Source organism: Salmo trutta, chromosome 7 (genome assembly GCF_901001165.1).
Source record: "Salmo trutta chromosome 7, fSalTru1.1, whole genome shotgun sequence".
NCBI classification, from domain to species: Eukaryota; Metazoa; Chordata; class Actinopteri; order Salmoniformes; family Salmonidae; genus Salmo; species Salmo trutta.
In genome coordinates this window covers 37,126,990-37,146,042 of record NC_042963.1, presented here as the reverse complement: position 1 = coordinate 37,146,042, position 19,053 = coordinate 37,126,990, and the positions used below count along the sequence as shown (strand labels likewise).

The window sequence follows — 19,053 nt, the reverse complement described above, 5'->3', positions numbered from 1 at the left end:
TATAACCAAAACATAGAAAATAAAGCATAGAAATTCCACACCCTGACCAAAATAGCAGAGTTCACCTGGTCAGGGCGTGACAGATAGTATGAAATATTGCACCAGACAAGGATGTTTCCCCCATTCCGTAAAAGCCTTGACATCCCTTCCCTCCCTATGATACTGTATGTTATTGTATTTCTACTGACAAACACTGTACTGCTGCTGGCATACAGTGCATTCGGAAAGTATTAAGACCCCTTGACTTTTTCTACATTTTGTTACATTACAGTGTGGCCAACTACAAGAAACATCTGACCTCTGTGATTGCCAACAAGGGTTTTGCCACCAAGTACCAAGTCATGTTTTGCAGAGGGGTCAAATACTTATTTCACACATTAAAATGCAAATCAATTTATAACATTTTTGACATGCGTTTTTCTGGATTTTTTTGTTGTTATTCTGTCTCTCACTGTTCAAATAAACCTACCATTACAATATTTCTTTGTCAGTGGCAAACGTACAAAATCAGCAGGGGATCAAATGCTTTTTTCTCTCACTGTAAGGTAATTCTGTTTTTTATTTTATAAATTTGCAAACATTTCTAAAAACCTGTTTTTGATTTGTCATTATGTGGTATTGTGTGTAATTTAATCAATTTTAGAATAAGGCTGTAATGAAACAAAATGTGGAAAAAGTCTAGGGGTCTGAATACTTTCCGAATGCACTGTAATTCATAAACAATGGTAGGTTATTTACTGCTGTAGAAAAGCCAGTTAATAAAAATAATCACTTTATTACTGAATGTACACAGTTAGTTGACTGTGATTTGTTAGACAGATAAATGAGGGCATCATTGTACTGGGAGGAGCGGCATCATGATACAGTATAATATTATCTACTGAATACACTTATATCCACCTCCTCTCCATCTTTCATCTCCATAAAGATGCCATTAGTCACAACTAAATGAAACAGATTAATTGGGCCTTTCCATCACAACAGGCGGTAAGCATATCTCAATAAAGATACACTTTGAAGCTTTTTTTCTTTTCATAACCAAATATGAGAGGAGGTATACTGAGGATATACTGAGGAGAAGATATTATTTGGAGGGAGAGGGTGAGGGAGAGAGAAAGGAGATAGGGAGAGAGAGAAAACGAGGTGGAGAAAGACAACATTCAATAATGAAAAGGATATGAGCAGAGTGGCACAGTTGGACAGATATGGAGAAATAGAGGGATTGATTGAAAATGTGAAAGAGGTTGCATAAAAGAGCAGGGGAGAGAGCGAGATGAAGGGAGGGATAGAGGGGCTAGATAGGCACATACTCTACCTCACACTGCATTGTGCCTCAACTCCAGCTGAGACTGAGATGAGAAGCAGTGGAGGTGGGCGTGGGAGTGCCAGCGACATGAACAAAACAAATCATATCTCACACAAGCACATGCACACATACACAACACTGTTTAGGGAATGCAGCCACAGTCTTTATGGATTTAAAGTAGTGCTGTGAGAATGTTATTTCCTAATAATTGTCCTCTGTGGAGGGTTTGCCCCAGCATGACTCAGTGGGACTCTCCTGCTCACTGCTGGATGGGCATTTAAAAGGCCAACAGCCCTCACAATCCCAATTTTATTCTCACCACTGATGCATTGCTAGTTTTCTTAAGGACTAAATCAACAGGTATTCCTAATCTTTCCGGGAATTTTTTCAGTAAAATTGATAATGTCCTGTTTTGCTGCAGGCATTTATTTACTTTCCATTGCTCTATTATCCTGCAGGTTAGCGTTTTTCATCAAATTGTACTGGAGGCAGCTCTGCAGAGTGATCACTAGCTGACACAACCACAAATTCAAAACCTGATTTTAAATTTAACCTTGACCTTAACCACACTGCTAACCCTAATGTCTAACCATAACTTCAAATTAGCAACAAAAGTACACTTTTTTTTCATGAATTTTTACAATATAGCAAAGTATGGCTTTGCAGCTGGTCTATCTAAGACTCATAACAATAAGCATCAACCTGCCATTAAACTAGTGTTAGATATGCGATTTATGCTATATGAATCATATGTCTTCCATTAAAACTCCCTCTCCCACATTTTTACAAAGATGGCTATTTGCTATTCCAGGGGTTCTCAAACCTTTTGGGACCAGGGACCCTTTTTGTGATAGCAAATTCATCAGGGACCCCCTCATAATCAGAACACAACTTGAGTGAGATAAAAAATAGCATACAAGGAGTTCTACTATAACTTTGGCAAGTGCATGGCCGGACGAACCAAGTCTCAGGCCCTGCAGGGAACATTTTGCAGTCTTCAAGCTAATTTCCTGCAATTCCACACATTTTGTCAAGGGGCAGAGAGATTTTTTTTGATGTTACAGCTTTAAAAAATATGTACTGCAATTCTACACATTTTGCCATGAGGTGGAAAGAAAACTTTGCAGTTTTAAAGCTTAAATTACAGTGCATTAAAAAAATGGGGAATACAAGAAGTATTGAGTTGAAATATTTATAATTGGTAGACTACGTGAATACCAATATCCCTGTGAGCATCCCAGACCCATGTTGCCCAGAGTTAAGAACATAAATTGTAGATTAATAATATTACATTGTATTGTTTTATAACCTCTAAACTTATTCCACAGATCCCTTGGCCAAAATGTGTTTAATCTGTTGTTGTTAGTAATACTCATTAAAGATTTGTTATATATATTTTGATATCTGGCCATGGACCCCACTTTGAGAACCCCTGCTCTATTCCCCTCCTGTCTAAATCCAACTCTGCGTCAGCAATTTCTCTCCCATTTCTTCTCTCCCATTTGTCATTCCACCATTGTATTAATGGGTTTCTGTTAATGTCCCATACTGACACATGAGGAATGGTCTCGTTAACCTCAGATGATTTGTCCAATCCATCTGGGGCTCACTCCATCAAACCCAATGGGCCTGCTCGGACTCAGAGGGCAGGGGAAGAAACTAGGCGAGGGGATTGTATGTGGTTCTACGAGATGTATATGATGTGTATGACATGGATATTGTATTGGGTGTTCTGGCCTGGAGTACCAGGTGTAACTATCATGTCAGGTCTACAGCGTGCTCTCTGCTAAGCCAATAACATATTCTCTCAGTAAACCCATCAAATAAGACAGTGGTGAATAGTTACAGTTCTGGCGTGACATGACAGTAATTCCTGCTGGTGCTCCAGGCCAGAACACGCTCTAGATCAAGTATGGCGGTTGCATCACTTGTCAGAGTTTTAGAAACACTTTATACTGGATATCATAATGGAAAACTTAATCATCTTCTAAGATAATTTGTGAGTATGTGTGTATAACGTAGAATTTGATACAGCAGTACGGTGAGTCCAAGACTAGTTTCCCCTCCAAGACTAGTTGATCCTATCCTATCCTTTCTATGTGTGTTTTTTAGAAACAACATCTGGTAGGTATGTATCATGAACCATGTTTGCTCCAGTAATGACTGACCTCAGTGACTCCTCGGAGGAAGGCCTCCTTGGCTAGCTTGGCGGGGCCGTCTACCGTCTTCCCGTCATCCTCTGGGCCCCAGCTGGCGCTGTAGATGTGGATGTGCTGTGAGTTCAGGCTGAGGGAGTGGGCCTCCACCATGTCTGTCACCTCCCCGTCCAGCATACGCACACCTGAACACACACACACGCACACACGCACACACACAAGGTCAGTACACAGATGGAGAGATAGAAAGAGTGGGGGGTGAAAGCAGAGGGGAAATAAACTAAATAATACAAGCAGGGTGAGACAGAAAGGGAGAAAAAGGTGAAGGTGACAGAGAGAGAGACAGCATGAGAGGAGAAGCAGCAGGGAACAGATCAAAATGTACAGAACGGTTACCTGGAGGAAAATGTGGGAGGGTTATGATTTTTCAATTTCAGTCAAGGGGAGAGTTTAGTATTTTTTAAATCTAGTCCAGGGGAGGGTCATGTAATTTGTAATGTATGAAATTTCAATATTTCTCAGTGTTTTAGAATTAGTTGTTTATTAGGCTATATATCGATGTGTGCCGCCCCTCATCTCTGATTCTCCGCTGGGCACACAATATCAATTGCGCCTATAGGCTATTTAATGTGGTCTCTAAAAAATGATCCATAGCCTATTGACTATAGCCTACGAAGTGCATGCTCAGAGAAGCCCAGAGCAAAGTTATATTTCTAAAATAGCTGCTGGGTTGGTGTAAATAAAACTAGGCTGCATTACACACTGCAATGGATATACCAACCCTGAGCCCCGGCCTCCTCTGCTCTTGCTGATCTAAAATGTTTTGCTGTGCTGAGTATGGCTACGGTGGCAGTTCAGGAGGAGAGTCAAAGGTTTCTTCCGAAAATTATTTTTGATTAGGCGTAGTCCAAAATCTTAAGCACAGACTAGCCTATAGGCTATGTTCTGTTCAGTTTGAGAAGGAGAGCATGAAGATGAGAAAGAGGACCAGAGGCCAACTTTGAAACACTATATATACAAAAGTATGTGGACACCCTTCAAATGAATGGATTCGGCTATTTCAGCCACACCCATTGCTGACACATGTATAAAATCTAGCACACAGCCATGCAATCTCCATAGACAAACATTGGCAGTAGAATGGCTTTACTGAAGAGCTCTGTGACTTTCAATGTGTCACCGTCATAGGATGCCACCTTTCCAACAAGTCAGTTCGGTCAAATTTCTGCCCTGCTAGAGCTGCCCCGGTCAACTGTAAGTGCTGTTATTGTGAAGTGGAAATGTCTACGAGCAACAATGGCTCAGCCATGAAGTGGTAGGCCACACAAGCTCACAGAACAGGACCACCGAGTGCTGAAGCGCATAGCGCATAAAAATCATCTGTCCTCGGTTGCAACACTCACTACCGGATTCCAAACTGCCCCTGGAAGCAAATTCAGCACAAGAACTGTTCGTCTGGTGCTTCATAAAATGGGTTTCCATGACCAAGCAGCTGCACACAAGCCTAAGATCCCCAAGCGCAATGACAATCGTCGGCTGGAGTGGTGTAAAGCTCGCCACCATTGGACTCTGGAGCAGTGGAAACGCGCTCTCTGGAGTGATGAATCACGCTTCACCATCTGGCAGTCCGACGGACAAATCTGGGTTTGGCAGATAGCAGGAGAATGATACCTGCCCCAATGCATAGTGCCAACCGTAAAGTTTGGTGGAGGAGGAATAATGGCCTGGGGCTGTTTTTCATAGTTTGTGCTAAGTTCCATTGAAGGGAAATCTTAACGATTTTGTGCTTCCAACTTTATGGCAACAGTTTGCAGAAGGCTCTTTCCTGTTTCATAATGACAATGCCCCCGTGCACAAAGTGAGGTCCCGTGCACAAAGTGATGTCCATACAGAAATGGTTTGTGGAAGAACTTGACTGGCGAGCACATATTCCTGACCTCAACCCCATCGAACACCTTTGGAATGAATTGGAACACCGACTGTGAGCCAGGCCTTATCGCCCAACATCAGTGCCCAACCTCACTAATGCTCTTGTGGCTGAATGGAAGCAAGTCTAGTGGAAAGCCTTCCCAGAAGAGTGGAGGCTGTTATGCCAGAAAAGGGGGGACCATATCATAGATTTTTATTAAAAATAATATAATTCTTGCCCATGATGTATTTATCACAGTTATTGACCTCACAATTAGCCAGATTCGAGTAACTTACATTGTGGTGCTGAAACTTGAAGCAGCAGCCACGGCACAATCAATCGGAAATGGACAGCTCATGGTGCTGAAAGTAGGCAAATCCGAGTAGGCATAATTCATTTAAACCGTCTTCATTTTAGTTAGACTTCATTAAGAACAAGAGGGCTTTGTCGTGGAGACTATTTCTTCCTATTTAAGAAATAAGAGGTAGGCCTACCTGTTTGACAGACAAAATTAGGTCATAGGCTGCTATATACATAGATTTTTCGGTCAATTCAACCACCCACCATGCACTCTTTAAAAAGCCTACCTCTGCGTCAGTGAAGGGCTGTTAAGTTAAAACCAGGACTCAAATTGAGAGGGTTGGAGAGGGTATGCCATAGGCCTACCTTTTCTTAAAGAAAATGGCAAAAAGCTCAGGCCTACCTCTTGTTAGCTTCAGATTTTGAAGAACATTTTTCTCAGCCAATCATCAATGATCAATTTCTCTCAGCCAATCATCAGTAATTTGTGTAAGTGCTGTGCTTGTTGAATGTCCTTCTTAAAATTTAACAAATCCGATTATATAAAGTGATATATAACAACGCTAGTCCACGATGCTTTATGCTAGAAACAAGCTGCAAAATACCCAGGAAAGACGTGACTCCAATGCATATGGGTATATCATTGTTTCGTTTTTTTGACATTCAGAGGCTGACTTTGCTTGGGAAGTAATTTAATTCTGTCACTATCAATTGATTAAGCTATTCACTTTCTGTAAAAATAGAAGATGTTTGAACCCAGACAGCTTTAGGGAATCACTTGTGACTTTCTCTCATTGGGTGAAGCCACGGAAGAAGAGTAACCAGCAGTTAAAGCTTAAATGTTTCTGTGTTGGGAGGCCTACTCTGTCATGGGTGGAAAGGTAAGCCTAACTTTTGAAAGTACCATGCTCAGATTCCTAATGACATCTCAGATTGAACTATTTGCAAACAGGGACAGTTTTGGTGAAAACAAGACACACTGATTTGGCATTGGAGAAATATGAGATTAACACATTCTCCTATCTCGCTGTCCATTCTTAGCCTGTAATTTTGGTTATTTGTGTGATATAAAAAAAAGATTCCACTAATATGTAAAATTATGTAGAATTGCATGCCATTTTTATAAAGGCTATTTTTTCATCGGACCTGCAAATACGATGCTTTTACTATATAGGAGATCTTTCCACCCCGACTCTTGTCCACGGTTGTCTGCGAATCCACAACCTTCTGGCCCACAGCCCTGTGTGCTATCAAAATTCCTGCATTGCCATGTAATGCTTACAGGACGAAGAACAGTTTCTAAAACTGCATATCTAAGGCTCTGGTCTGTCCAGAGCCTTAGCTCTGGTCTGTTTTAATCATTATTTTGAGAATAGGGGAGAGTCAGTTGTTTGTTTTCAAGTGTTCAGGGAGGGTTTAGATCAAACATATTTTGCTGAAATAGAGGGCCATCAATTTTCATTTCAGAGAGATCGGATATTCTCCATGTAACCCTTATTGTAAATAACATTCACTCCCTAGGTGTTATAAACATGATGCAGTTAGGAAACAAAGCCTTGTGTGTCTGGCTGTCATACTGACAAACACAGTCTGACTGGGGAGACAAAGGGCTTATGAGCCTGTCACACTGCCAGACGTGATGAGCAATTGTTCTCTCAGACACACACACACACACACACACACACACACACACACACACACACACACACACACACACACACACACACACACACACACACACACACACTTTGGCCATTAAAACAAGAGTCAAGACCTTCTCCTTCATTAAACCACCCGGTAAGACAACAGACAGACAACTCACAAACAACGCAAAAACAACACAACATTCCTTCTGACAAATGAGTGTTGGAGAGTTAATGGTACCTCCAACAGCGTCTGTGACCTGAGAGAAACAAACCGGCCCATCTTTTATCATAGTACCTGAACTGGCCCTGTCTGCAGCTTTGATGTGGGCCACCTCAGAACAGTGCTCTGAACAGTAATGGGAGCAGAAAGCAAGAAATGAGCCATTGTAAAATAAGCCTACTACTGTACCTGACTAACTAACCCCAGGTTATCTGCTGCATCACTGACACTGATGATAAACCACAAAAATACAAATACACACTCTAGTCTAGACAACCAGGCCCTGCAGACAAACACGCTATCTAAAAGCTGTGAGCCGTGGGAGATGAGTGTGTGTGTGTGTGGGTGTATGTGTGGAAACACACACCCAATGGGGAACGAGTCACACAGCAAACTGTGTTGTTTATTAACAATTGTGTAACCCTGGGAAATGGGCAGATTGTCAGAGGAATAATATATGTGTGGAGCAGGAGCCAATGAGCTGTTAGAGCAGGAGATGCATGCTAATGAAGACTAGGAAGAGAAGAAGAGTTATGGCTAACATCTGTGGAGGGGACTGCTGGGGACTGCTCTCAGGGCTCCACTGTCTTGTTGGCTGGCTGCTTGTCTTTGACAGAGTGCTTAGGGACACAAGTTGGTAAAAGGGCCAGAAAGTGGCTTGAAAGAATCCATTAGACTGATTAGAGTACTTGTCTTTGACGAAAGATTAGAGACAAAAGTTGGTAACGGATAGCAAGTCATGTTCTACTGAACATGACTCCGGTTCAACTGACAGTAGACCCGAGTCAACCAATCATTGTTGGCCATTGGCAAAGCCTCCTTCAATTCTAGCATGCCTCACTCACCTCCAATTTTGGTGTTGTATGCCACGCCCACCCCACATACATTGTTGTTGGCGGCTGCAGCAACCTCCCCAGCACACCGTGTTCCATGTCTAGATGAGCGAGAGATACAGAAAAAGAGAGAGACACAGAGAAAGAGAGAGACACGGAGACAGGGAGAGCGAGAGAGAGAGAGGAAGTGAAAGAGAGACAGACAAAATAGAGAGAGAGAGAAGAGAGCAGTTAGGATTCATGACCAAAAACACTCCTCTCATCTCAACCACCCTGAACAGTGCAGGGCTCTTCAAAAATAATACCTCCCAGAACGACTGCTAAAAATACACAGCAGCACACCAACGAATAGACGAAAAACACATGGAGGGCCAATGCTGCTGAAGGACCTATAATAAGCAATTGCAGGCAAACACTCCCCATTGGACAGAAAGGAAGGGAAAAAGACCATGAATACATTCTCTACCAAGACCTTGTGTCCAATTTGTATTTAACCACCAATTCCCCTTTGCACAGAGAATGGGAATGAATAACATGAATCTGGGTGGAAAGGCAAGAGTTCTCTACAAGGTCCCCAGCTAGCACATTCGGAACCTTGGAAGTATGTTTTTGGTTTCACATTGGCTCTGATAACAGAAGTAAAAATTATACCTCATTGAATGTTTCAATTAGACTTTTAATAACAGTGCTAGCTTATTTTGAGTTAACTTTTTTTCAACTCCAAGCACAGATACAGTAAGACACATGGAAATTAATTTGCTTAGGCATTAATGATGCAAATAGTTTTTTTTTTATTGTGACAAGGCATCAGTGAGATTTTAACCTATGATCGTTTGTTCTCTGTCCATGGAATTAGGGATGCGCCACCAGGATGGAGGTAACATGCCATGTTTTTTTACGCATACAAAACGGTTCATTATAGTCTATTCAAACAGACCCCATTTCAAAGGAAATAAGCACTCATTAAGAGTGGCCAATTAGTGGATGCGGCCAACACACCGGAACACACTTAACAAGATAGAGGATAGAGAGAGTTCTGTTGATGCTGAGAACAGAATGTACAGTATATGTTTTAAAATAACATTCTTGGGACATTTTGTGAACATTACTAAAGTTTTCTTGTGTTTTTTTATGGAATGTTTTCTTCATGTTCTTAGAACGGAATGTATACTGAATATAAACGCAACATGCAACAATTTCAAAGGTTTTGCTGAGTTACAGTTCATATAAAGAAATCAGTCAATTGAAATAAATGAATTAGGCATTAAGCTATGGATTTCACATGACTGGGCAGGGGCCTGGGAAGGCATAGGCCCACCCACTTGGTAGCCTGGCCCACTCACTGGGGAACCAGGCCCAGCCAATCAGAATTAGTTTTCCCCCGCAATATGACTTTATTACAGACAGAAATACTCCTAAACACAGTTTATGGTAGACAAATGAACATTCAATTCTCTGGCATCAGCTCTGGTGGATATTCCTACAGTCAGCATGCAAATTGCACGCTCCTTCAAAACTTGAGACATCTGTGGTATTGTGTTGTTAATTAGCTTCTTGATATTCCACACCTGTCAGGTGGATGGATTATAAAGAATAAAATGCTCACTAATAGGGATGTAAACAAATTTGTGCACAACTTTTCTTCTGGGATGCTAACTTGCTTTCATTGCTTTACTGGGAAATGTAGCAGCAGTAGATGTGCTCATGTTCTTTATGTTAGAGCAGGGTGAGCTGCTCACAGTGGACTTCCTCCTAGGGCACACCGGCTTAGTGCTAACAGTATACATCTGGTTCATAGGCACAGAATTACTGCATACAATAGCTGTAGAATCAGTAGAGGCATTCAGGGCAGTTAAAGGGACATAAATTAGGTTACTTATTTTGTGTTTACCAACACACCTGGTGTAATGTACATTTTCTGAAGCATTATGACAACTCTGCGTCACATTGGTAGGGATTAACTGAGCTGGGCTTGATTTATTGATAAGTCATTGTCTCAACGCAGCCTTATAGTGCTGTGAAAGGATCCAGGATCCCAAATGACTTGGGTGGATCCCATCCTCCTTATAAAACGTGTTTTGTTTCCAAAAGGTATTGAAATTGTCAACAAAAGTTACACCCATTGAGCTGCAATAATCACATAGCCCGTTGTTAAGAGAGAGAATCCTGATAAAGCGTTCAATCCCGCGATTCAGAGATGGTAGAGGACCAGATATGATGGGTCTTTTATTAGTGTTTAGCAGAGTCAATCAACTCTTTAAAATCCAGTTTCAACTATTCAGAACTGCCCTTCATAATGTAATTAAAACCCACATGGACTACGATAGAATCGATTTCCATGTCCTGATGTAGTACATTCGGGAGCAGCTTAGTAATGTAATTTACTCGAGCGCCGGGATAAGACATTGTTTTTGCACCAGGAACGGTCACATTTCTTACCATGGAGCTGCCCAGAATCACGGCTGGCAAGAAGGGCGAGGAAATCTGCCCACTCTCACGCTTCTCAGGATTCGGAGAACCCTTTATGGATGGGTGAGAGGCAGGATAACTTGAGCCGGTTGCTCCCGGCGCCTGTGGCAGGCCTCCGACAGATGGAGAAGCCCCGCTCGATCCAGAACAGGGAGGGAAGGTTGTCAACGTTGACTTCAAATTCGTAGTTATAGGCACTGCGGCCGCAGATACAGGCTCCCCCAGCGACGAAGGTGCAGGAAGATCAGGCTCCAGGATGGCAAAACTATTCGTTGTTTGTATCCTCTACGGGCCTCTCGTTGGGAGTGTAGTTTGTGTTGAGGCTGTAGATCCAGAAAGATTCCCTTTGAAGAAGTTTCCTCTCAGTGTCCCCTCCCCTGCGTGACATCTTGACCATTTCTATTCCAATGTATCTCAGAGTACTAATAGGATGTCCAGCTTGTACAAAATGAGCAGCAAGCTGATTTTTTGGTCTCACCTGTCCATATATTGCTGTGGTGCTCACTGATCCGTGTCTTAAGGCTTCCACGGGTTTTCCCTATATAAGACAGACCATAAGGACAATTCAACATGTAAATAACATTGGTGGACATGCAGGTAATCAGGCACTTGATCTTAAATCTTTGTCCTCTGCGGGGTGGGTAAATTGGCCACATTTGTAATTACCCTCCGGAACCTTGTCCAAAAAAAGAAAGAAAAAAACATACGTGGGGGATATTTAAAAATGGGTTTCAATTGTGGGTCAGTATCAATAATGTACCAGTGCTTCCTGATAATGTCCTTAGATGCCTTCCCCAATGGTGAGTATTGGGTGAAGCATGATGGGACATGTTCTGCTTTTTCTTTGACTTTTAGTTGAAGACTTTCCAACTGTGTTGGCATGTTTACCCAATTGTCTTTGTACCCCCTTTCCTTAAACCTTTGTGTGAGGTCCATGGTCTGTTACTGATAAGAAGCATCAGAGCTGCATATTCTTCTGATGCAACTGAATTGACTTATAGGGAGGCTTTTAATAAGTGGACGTGGATGAAAGCAACCCCATTACCAAAAAACTCAGTCAATCTCAAATGTTACCAGTCTATATATACTAACATCCCCCATCAGGGCAGCCTTGAGACCCTCAAGTTCTACCTCAATGAGCGTCCCCCTAATGCTCTTCCCAGCACCAATTGTATTGTGGACTTGGCTGAACTGGTACTAACCTCCAACTATTTTCTCTTCAGAGGAGACTTTCTCCTCCAGAACAAAGGGACAGCGATGGGGAGCACTATGGCTCCTAATTATGCTAACTTATATCTAGGAATGTTTAAAAAACAAGTGGTGCTGAAAAAGTCTCCTCTGAAGAGAAAATAATTGGAGCTTTCACCCTCAACCGGGATATGAAGACCTAAGGGTCGAAACATTGTTGTAAATAAATACCACCTGGGAGCATGAGCAGCAGTGTGCAGCGTTTTCCTTTCTGTTTTCCATGAGTTTGCCTATAACTCCAGCACCTGTGAAAAGTACCTGGATGTGCGAATGTTCTTCAGCTTTTGTCTTTTATTTCAGCTCATGAAACATAGGAACAGCACTTTACATGTTGCGTTTATATCTTTGTTCAGAGTACAGTGCACAGTATATGTTTTTAAATAACATTCTTAGAACGTTTTCCTAACGTTACAATATTTTTCTTGTGGTTTTTATGATAAGTTCTGAGAACAGAATTTGAAACTAATTGATGTTAATTTAAAGCTAATTGATGTTAACATTTCTCAAAATATTCCCAGAATATTGGCAACAACTGACATAAAAGACAACCATACATTGTCTGAACATTCTGAGAACATCGCTTCAGTCACACCATTTTTTAAAACATTCCTAGAATGTAGTCAAATCTGACATTAAATAGAACCACATTGGAACTTTTGTGGAATGTTCTGTGGAAGTACTGAAATTCCCACAGAAGAACGTTTCTTAACATTCTCAGAACAATTTGAGAACATTACTTTAAAAATGAACACGAGGAAACCTGTGGGAAACGTTATGCTGAAGTACTGAAATTCCCACCAAAGAACGTTGTTTCTTAACACTCTCAGAACTATTTGAGAACAATCCCAATGTCAAACCAGTTGGAGAACGTTCCTAGAACATTACCAAATTTAAATGAAATATAACCATGTTTGAACTTTAAGGAAATGTTCTGTTAAAGTAATGAAATATCAAGAAAATAACGTTTCTTTTGTCAATTTCCTTAAATGTGCTGAGAATGTTCCAAAGCCAAGAAACTATCCTGTACAATTCCTAGAAAGTTGTGGAAAAGTTGTATGCAAAATAACCACAGGACAAACACGATCTCACCAAGCTCACCAAACATATCGTTCTCAGAACATTATGTGCTAGCTGGGTCTTCTCCACTCTAACAGAATGGAGAAGGTAGCCTGGGGTGTCAGGTAGCCTAGTGGTTAGAGCATTGGGCCAGTAACCATAAAGGTTGCTAGATTGAATCCCTGAGCTGACAAGGTAAAAATCTGTTGTTCTGCCCCAGAACAAGGCAATTAACCCACTGTTCCTAAGCCGTCATTGTAAATAAGAATTAGTTCTTAACTGACTTGTCTAGATAAATAAAGGTTCAATAAAAAAAATAACAACAGGGCATTCACTCCCACCAACACACCAGGCTAACACTTGGTGTTGTGGAATGAATATGTAATGTGTACTGTTTCATATCTCTACAGTACTGTGGTGACAGAGCTTTCTTTGAGATGCAGTACAAATATATCTAATCTTTCAGATATTGACAAACTGGAATAACCTCAAGACAGGCCCCATTACAAACAAATGTGAAGTGAAACCTGAAGGACATGGTACTCTCTAAAACTATGATGGACGGTCTCGGGATGCAGGCCATCAGAGAGAGATATGGGATAATATTGATATGAATGAATTATTTATTGTGTCCTTCATCAATTATATGAGCTGTGTCTTGTGTAAAGAGACAGGTGATCTAAGGATGGCAAGTTCATCACACCTCTCAGCTCTACTTTGCTGCTGGCATGCCGTTGGGCATCATGCATGCACTTGTCATGACGTGCCCTGGGCTGGTAGAAACTGCCATGCAGTATTGAAAGAGTCTACCAGAACAAAGAGCTTCTCTTAGTTCAAAACTCCTAATCCCCAAAATGGTAGAAATAAACAATATTTCTACTTTTGAGAATGTGGGAATGGTCCGTGGACACTTAAGGGACAGTCATGTCGAGTGCGTTTAATTTGGTGATCTCATGAAGGCCAGGAAACACACATAACTGTATCTCTTAAAGTGTACATTTTCCAGCTGTCAGGTTTACATTTAAATATTGTGAAACGTTTGTGATTAAACATGAAACTATTTGTGAAAAGACGTAATGTGATGTTAACTTTCTAAATGAGAGTATGGATATTCATATAAAGATTAACTAGTCAGTGGCCATGCCCACGTGTGCCAAGACATTACGTTGGTGTCATGGAATCGCCCTTTTCTACTCCAGAGTATAAAATCACCAGTGACGAAATTTGCATTTCATGCCAAAGAGACACACGGTAAGCCGGACGTCTCGTATGGTTAAGAAGTCAGAGAACGCCGGGACAGAGTCCCCACGTTGGAATGGTTACAATTCTAGTGGCCACGGAGACCATACAGCTGTAGTTTGGCTACATGGCTGGAAATGGTTAAACTCTGAGACTATTGATCACTATAGAATGAGCAAATCTTAGACGTATAATTACTAGCCTGCAGCTAGAAATTACGTAAGTCTAGAACGAGAATACCGACAATCGCCGAAGCATCTATTCTATGAGAACATTTCCGAATGGTACTCTGAAGTATCCATTCTAAACCCCTACAACAACGAAAGACATTGTGACTTCTGGGAAAGTTAACCAGAGACTCTGATGAACTCTACAGGACGATTGAGTGTTTTCAATGGAGAGACAACAACGGCATATATATATACATTGCAATTAACCTCGAATGAGCGGCCGTTCATGTGCAAAGGATTAGCATTTCAATGAATATAATTAGAGACTGTGTGTAGTGAATCCATTTTGTCTTTCCCGCTCTTTCTCAGTCCCCACACCTTTCCTTTGTCTACCAAGCCGTCATATCGGCGTAGCCCGCTAGGGACTTATTCTTTGTATCATTGTTAGTAACCAATATCTACTGTTTGTTTGTGTTGTGTATTGATATTCTAGTTTTGTCCCTTTAGGGCACCTGTAACCCTCCCCTTGCTTACCTATGTTGAAATGCTTGGAATGTTCTTCCTGTGAAACGCATTGAACAATGCCCACGTTAATTTCTACTCCCATCTCATGTCCTGTCCTTATATTAGTTGTATAAGTAATACAGTGTGCTATACAACAAAACTGGCGACGAGGAAGAAACGTTCTCACGTTTGTACTCATCATCTTTGGCAGAAAGTCTGAGTTAAATTCGTAATTTTTTTCGCTGTCGAAAGACGCAAACAAAACGTGGAGCTAGCCAGTCGAGTGATGCTAGCTAGCCTTTGATGTCACGGCAATGAGAGCCTCGACGGATAGGAAGTTTCGCTGCGGGAGAAAGTGAAATCATCGTGAGTTAAAAGAAAGAAAAAAAGGGTCTGGGTGTAAGGGACCATCTGAAAAGTTTGAGAAAGAAAAATAAACCGAAAATGTCTGCATTGATTGGAAATATAGGAACATTTGAGGAATCTGTGGAACAATGGAGTTCTTACACAGAACGTTTTGAGTACTTTGTGTTGGCAAATGGAATTAAAGCAGAAGTCGTTGTGCCAACATTTGTGACTGTTATGGGGAGGAAAAACATTCAATCTACTGCGCAGCCTAGTAACGCCTGAAAAACCTGGTGATAAATCATATGATGAAATTGTGGCTACCTTAAAAGGACATTATTCTCCCAAACCACTGATAATCGCAGAGAGATTCCGGTTTAATAAGAGAAATCAAGAGGAGGGGGAATCAATCTCACAGTTTGTGGCTGTATTGAAACAGTTATCTGAAAACTGTGAATTTGGGCGATCAATGAGTGACACTATACGTGATAGGTTAGTGTGTGGCATGCGCAGTGAGGCAATTCAGAAACGCCTTTTGACTGAGAGTAACTTAACATTGCAGAGAGCAATAGAAGTGAGTACATCAATGGAAATGGCAAATAAAGACGCGCAACAGCTAAGTTCATCGACCAAAGTGCATAAGGTATCTACGTGGTTAAAAAACAAGGCAGGAGGTGGCAAGCCATGCTATTGCTGTGGGAAACCAGGTCACCAAGCAGAGGAGTGTTGGTGCAAAGACTTAGACTGCAGAAGTTGTGGAAAAAAGGGTCACATCGAATGTGCATGTAAAAACAAAAAGACACAATCAAACAAAAGTACTGAACAAAGGAAAAGCGACTTCAGGAAGTACAAAAAGAAAGTGCATAAAATGGAGCACACAGAGCATGAACAAAGTGACACCCTGTCTGAAGGGGAAGAATCTTTGCATGTTATGTCAATTTCAGACAATGGATACGGCTACTGGGTGACACCGCTACTGGATGGAAATGCAGTACGGATGCAAGTGGACACTGGAGCAGCCATATCTTTGCTGTCTGAGGCTGTATACAAGGAGAAACTACATCACCTCACACTACAGCCCACAAAGATGACGCTGAAAACATACACCGGTGAGATTGTTCCAGTGAGAGGAAGTGTGATTGTTACAGTGGAGCTCAACAAACAGAAGGTAAAGCTACCACTCTACATTGTGAAAGGCAACCATCCAGCATTGCTAGGACGCACATGGCTGGAAAAGATCAAACTAAACTGGCAGGAAATTCACATGGTTGCAAAAGAGGACACAAACCTACAAGGGATATTGAGGAAACACACGGATGTGTTCAAAGGAGACCTTGGCAGTATGAAGGACATTACAGTTAAACTGACCGTGAAACCAGACAGCAAGCCAAAATGCTTCAAAGCTAGACCCGTCCCATACGCCATAAAACCAAAAGTTGAAATTGAGCTAAACAGACTAGTCGAGAGTGGAGTATTGGATCCAGTGAATGTTAGTGAATGGGCTACACCCGTTGTTCCAGTCATAAAAAAAGATAGATCACTCAGACTCTGTGGGAATTTCAAAGTCACCATTAACCCAGTCTTTACTGCTGAAAAATATCCACTGGAGGACCAAAATTCAGTAAGATATACTTATGTCAGGCCTATCTACAGATGCATGTGGACCAAGAGTCACAAGAACTGTTGACCATAGTGACTCACAAAGGACTGTACAGGTACCGGAGGCTTCCTTTTGGAATCACCTCAGCTCCGGCCTTGTTTCAGAGAGCTATGGACCAGATACTGAGCGGGTTCACTGGGGTCCAATGTTACCTCGATGATCTACTCATCACTGGCAAAGACGAGCAGGAGCACCTGAGAAACATGAACGCTACACTACAGAGATTGGAGGAGTACAGTCTGAGGGTCCGGAAGGACAAATGCGAGTTTTTCCGGCCCTCTGTTGAGTACCTGGGCCATGTCATTGACAGTTCGGAGCGCCACAAGGCGCCATCGAAGGTGAAGGCCGTTGTGGAAGCTCCATCCCCACAGAACGTGAATCAGCTGAGGTCATTCTTAGGACTACTGACATACTACGCAAAGTTTGTGCCAAACCTAGCTAACATGTTAAAGCCACTGCATGAACTTTTGAACAAAACCAAACCGTGGAAGCGGACAGACAGATGTGAGGAGGCATTCAAGAAAGTGAAAACAGCCTTAGCTCAGTCAGAGGCCCTAACCTACTTCAACCCCAACTTGCCATTACAGTTGGCATGTGATGCATCGCCTTATGGCGTTGATGCAGTTGTCTCACACATCATGCCATCAGGTGAAGAAAGGCCAATTGCTTTCACATCACGGACCTTAAGTAAAGCCGAGAGCAATTATGCACAGATCGAGCGTGAAGCACTCGCCATTGTGTTTGGAGTTAAGAAATTTCATCAGTTTCTGTTTGGCCGACGATTCACACTGCTGACGGACCATAGACCCCTCACCTCCATCTTTGGTCCCCACACCGGCAATCCGTCCCTTGCAGCCAGCCGCATGCAGCAATGGGCGTTATTGTTATTTGCTCACCAGTACGATATCAAGTACAGAAGGTCTGAGCAGCATTGCAATGCAGACGGCCTCTCAAGGCTTCCCTTACCTGTCGCACACACTGAGCACTCCCAGGCTGAAATCTTCTACTTCAAGGAAGTGACGAACGCCCCAGTTACATCTGTCCAAGTGAAAAAGTTCACCCACACTGATCCAGTGATGTCTGAGGTCGTGGACATTGTCACTCGTGGAAAAGAAGGAGAGATGTCGGACAGCCTACAACCTTACCTAGTGAGGAGAAACGAGCTCACAGTTCAGTTTGGATGCTTGCTATGGGGTTTTCGAGTCATCATATCACTGCCACTGAGAAGGCAGGTGCTTGAAGAACTCCATTCAGGGCACTGTGGCATGGTGCGAATGAAGGAGATTGCATGCAGCTACTTTTGGTGGCCAGGTCTGGACGCAGCTATCGAAGACAAGGTCAAGTCATGTTCTGCATGTCAAAAGATGAGGAACATGCCTCAGGTAGCGCCACTACACCAATGGGACTTCCTAGAGGAGCCTTGGCAGCGAGTTCACATAGACTATGCAGGCCCACTGGAGGATTGTATGTTCTTAGTCGTAGTTGACGCACACAGAAAATGGCCTGAGGTCACAGTGATGAAGAGCACCTCAACAGAGAGAACCATCGAAGAGCTACGGTCAATCTTCAGTCGCTTCGGCTTGCCAACGCAACTCGTTGGTGATAATGGCCCCCAACTGGTGTCTGAAGAGTTCCGGTCATTCATGGAAGTAAATGGAATTCAGCACATCAAGTCAGCGCCGTATCACCCTGCAACGAACAGCCTCGCTGAAAGGTTTGTCCAAACGATGGAGCAAGCTTTAAAATCATCACAAGGGAATGGCTCCCTCAATAGGCGTCTAAACACCTTCCTGTTAACCTACAGAAACACTCCCCACGCTACAACCAAAGTGGCACCCGCGTCAACCATGATGAAAAGACAGCTTCGCACGCGACTCGACCTCCTGAGACCTCCGAAGACGAAACAGGTTGTACAGACACAACAGAGAGCACAGGTGGAGAGACGGAGCAAAGCAAAAGACAGAAGCTTCATAGCTGGAGAGAGAATTCTTG

At 42.4% G+C, this 19,053-nt stretch overlaps 1 protein-coding gene across 2 annotated transcripts in view; it reads right to left on the bottom strand.

Moving 5' to 3' along the window:
• Positions 1-19,053, bottom strand: part of LOC115197322 (furin) — a 223,724-nt gene that overhangs the window by 32,035 nt on the left and 172,636 nt on the right. For both annotated transcript variants that reach the window (XM_029758720.1, XM_029758721.1), the window contains exons 7-8: positions 8,383-8,471; positions 3,475-3,647 (exon numbers count right to left, since the gene is read on the bottom strand). In XM_029758720.1, the coding sequence (XP_029614580.1) occupies positions 3,475-3,647; positions 8,383-8,471 (262 nt within the window). The remainder of the gene's footprint in view (positions 1-3,474; positions 3,648-8,382; positions 8,472-19,053) is intronic.